The sequence below is a fragment of the Chaetodon trifascialis genome, chromosome 5, assembly GCF_039877785.1.
Source record: "Chaetodon trifascialis isolate fChaTrf1 chromosome 5, fChaTrf1.hap1, whole genome shotgun sequence".
NCBI classification, from domain to species: domain Eukaryota; kingdom Metazoa; phylum Chordata; class Actinopteri; order Chaetodontiformes; family Chaetodontidae; genus Chaetodon; species Chaetodon trifascialis.
The window spans coordinates 20169289-20171985 of NC_092060.1; the positions used below are offsets into that span (position 1 = coordinate 20169289).

The following is a 2697-nucleotide window of genomic DNA, read 5'->3' on the forward strand; positions in this document are numbered from 1 at the left end:
GGTATTCGCCTCTGTCATTGATTTATTGACAGTGATCCCTAAGACTTTTGCTTCCGTGCAGCTTATACCGCGTTTTGGTTTCATATAAAATCAGCCTGCATGGTTGGGAAAAAACAAAACTTTTTATTGCGTGTTTGACACTTCCTATTTTATTCAGCTGGGCCTCTAATGTAGAAAAAAGTTGACAAAATAACCTTTTCGGCTTCATTTTGCTCCAAAAATAAATTGGATGGGATCAGGCAGCACCTGTTCTGCAGCAAAAACAAATCGGATGTATTTCCCGTTGACTTTTCATCTTCATTCTCACATCATAATGGCTGTAAATCTCCCACATTTAGCGCTCAGGTTGTCGAGCTGCGCTGCTGTTTTAAAACTTTACCTCTCCCTCCTCCTCTAACCAAAACACAGCGCTGGATGCTCCGGTTGGTTCCACGGTGGAAATGGGAGCTGCGCGCTGATTGGTCGCCCGCTCCTCATTGTCATGCTGTCAATCTACATCACATGGTCCGGCCACTAGGCCTATTAACAGATGAGCTTGGAAGCAAGTTTACAGACTTGTGTTTGAGAGCCGTGGGGGACAGAGCAGCTTTGAGCGGAGAGAAGCCAGAAGCACCTGCAGACGCATTTGCCTCTTTGGGCAGAACTTTTTTTTCCCATCTTATGAGACTGGTCAGTATCTCTACCTCTTTGACTTTAGGCGCTGCTTTGTGAACTTTTTTATGTGCCTGTGAGTGAACACTAAAAGTCGCCTGAATGTATAACATGATGGAAACCGAGATCAAGACCCCGCTCCCGCAGTCCAACTCGGGCTCGGCGCCGGGCGCTAAGAACAACAGTGTCAGCGACCAGGAGCGGGTGAAGCGGCCGATGAACGCCTTCATGGTCTGGTCCAGGGGACAGCGGAGGAAGATGGCACAAGAAAATCCCAAAATGCACAACTCTGAAATCAGCAAGCGACTCGGGGCTGACTGGAAACTTCTGACCGACGCTGAAAAGAGGCCATTCATCGACGAGGCCAAGCGTCTACGCGCAATGCACATGAAGGAGCATCCGGATTATAAATACCGTCCCCGCAGGAAGACCAAGACCTTGCTCAAGAAAGACAAGTATTCTTTGCCCGGGGGACTGTTGGCGCCAGGAGCCAACGCCGTCAACAGCTCGGTGTCGGTGGGGCAGCGGATGGACGGTTACGCGCACATGAACGGGTGGACGAACAGTGCGTACTCCCTCATGCAGGACCAGTTGGCCTACCCTCAACATCACAGCATGAACAGCCCGCAGATCCAGCAGATGCACCGATACGAGATGGCAGGCCTCCAGTACCCAATGATGTCCTCGGCGCAGACCTACATGAACGCGGCTTCTACGTACAGCATGTCTCCGGCGTACACGCAGCAGACCACCAGCGCCATGGGTCTGAGCTCCATGGCGTCTGTGTGCAAGACCGAGCCGAGCTCACCGCCGCCGGCCATCACGTCCCACTCTCAGCGGGCGTGTTTGGGGGACCTGAGGGATATGATAAGCATGTACCTGCCTCCCGGCGGGGACAGCGCGGAGCATTCCTCCCTGCAGAGCACCCGGTTACACAGCGTCCATCCGCACTATCAGACCGCAGGGACTGGCGTCAATGGGACGCTACCTCTCACCCACATCTGAGAGCGACGGAAAGAAAAGACTTCAAACTTTTAACAGAAAAAATAAAACAAAAAAAAGAGTACTTCGGATACTTGAACTTTTTGGTTGCTAAAGAAACGACGTTCACCAGTTTTGTTCGAAAAGCGTTTTGTCTCAATATCTTTTGAGTTGTCCGTTTTTAAATGCGTTTTTAAAATGGACCGAAACCGAACGTTGAGCCCATCAGAGTAAACTGCATTGCAGAGATGCTTTCTATCACAAGTATAAGCAATCAACTTATGTAGAAGAATTGGACTTCTATATTTTAATTAATGCCATATTTTCTCTCTATGAAAAGGCATGTGGCCTCATTAAGAGAGGCTGGTGTATTTCAGAAAAGCTGGATGGAAAGTTGCTTCATAAATGTTTACACTTAATTTGTAGAATGTCAGTTGTCTCGACTGTGTCCAAATTGTGTAGTCTTTCTTTTCTCCTCCCCCCACATAGGTTAAAATGAAATGTTAAGACTGTGCGGGTCGCAAACGCAGGTTTTATTTATAGTAAGGCTTTTTTTTTTTTTTCTTTTTAGCTTGTGAACCCGATGTTTTTGTCAAGTGAAAGATTTGTTTTTGTAAAAATGTTATTTTCTGTGATGGTTTTGACAGTGTCATGTTTACTCATTATGCTGAACGAAAAGGTTTATTTAAACTGACGTTTCTACATATTTTAAGACCATCCTCTATTCTTAAATGCTGAATAAATTTGTACGAAACATGATTTTGCGGCTCTGTCTTTTGTGTGTAAAGCAGGTTTGGAAATATGATTGCTTTTAAAAAATCTGGGAACAGGTTGAATCCCAGGGGAGCATAAAGTGAAAAGGGATCATTTCGCAGGTGAATGTAAAGATCTTCAAACACCGAACGATGATCCTGTAATATTTTCACTTCAGTGGCATCAGATTTGTCTTCATGGAGAAGCAAACAGATTGGTCTAATTACTTCACTAGCTTTAAAGAACAATTAGAGAAATATAATTTGCTTTCCTGAGGTTAAAAAAAGATGCATGGCATTTTAACCACCCGCT

The 2697-nt window shown here is 45.8% G+C and overlaps 1 protein-coding gene across 1 annotated transcript; it reads left to right on the forward strand.

The window, feature by feature from the left end:
• Positions 1–506: 506 nt before the first annotated feature.
• sox3 (SRY-box transcription factor 3) lies at positions 507–2474 on the forward strand. The gene has a single exon (XM_070962902.1). The coding sequence runs from the start codon at positions 754–756 to the stop codon at positions 1654–1656; it is 903 nt and encodes a 300-aa protein (XP_070819003.1). The 5' UTR covers positions 507–753; the 3' UTR covers positions 1657–2474.
• The last annotated feature ends 223 nt before the right edge of the window (positions 2475–2697 follow it).

Excerpts from the sequence above, each read along its gene's own strand:
- sox3 (XM_070962902.1), top strand. The coding sequence starts at position 754 with ATGTATAACATGATGGAAACCGAGATCAAGACCCCGCTCCCGCAGTCC.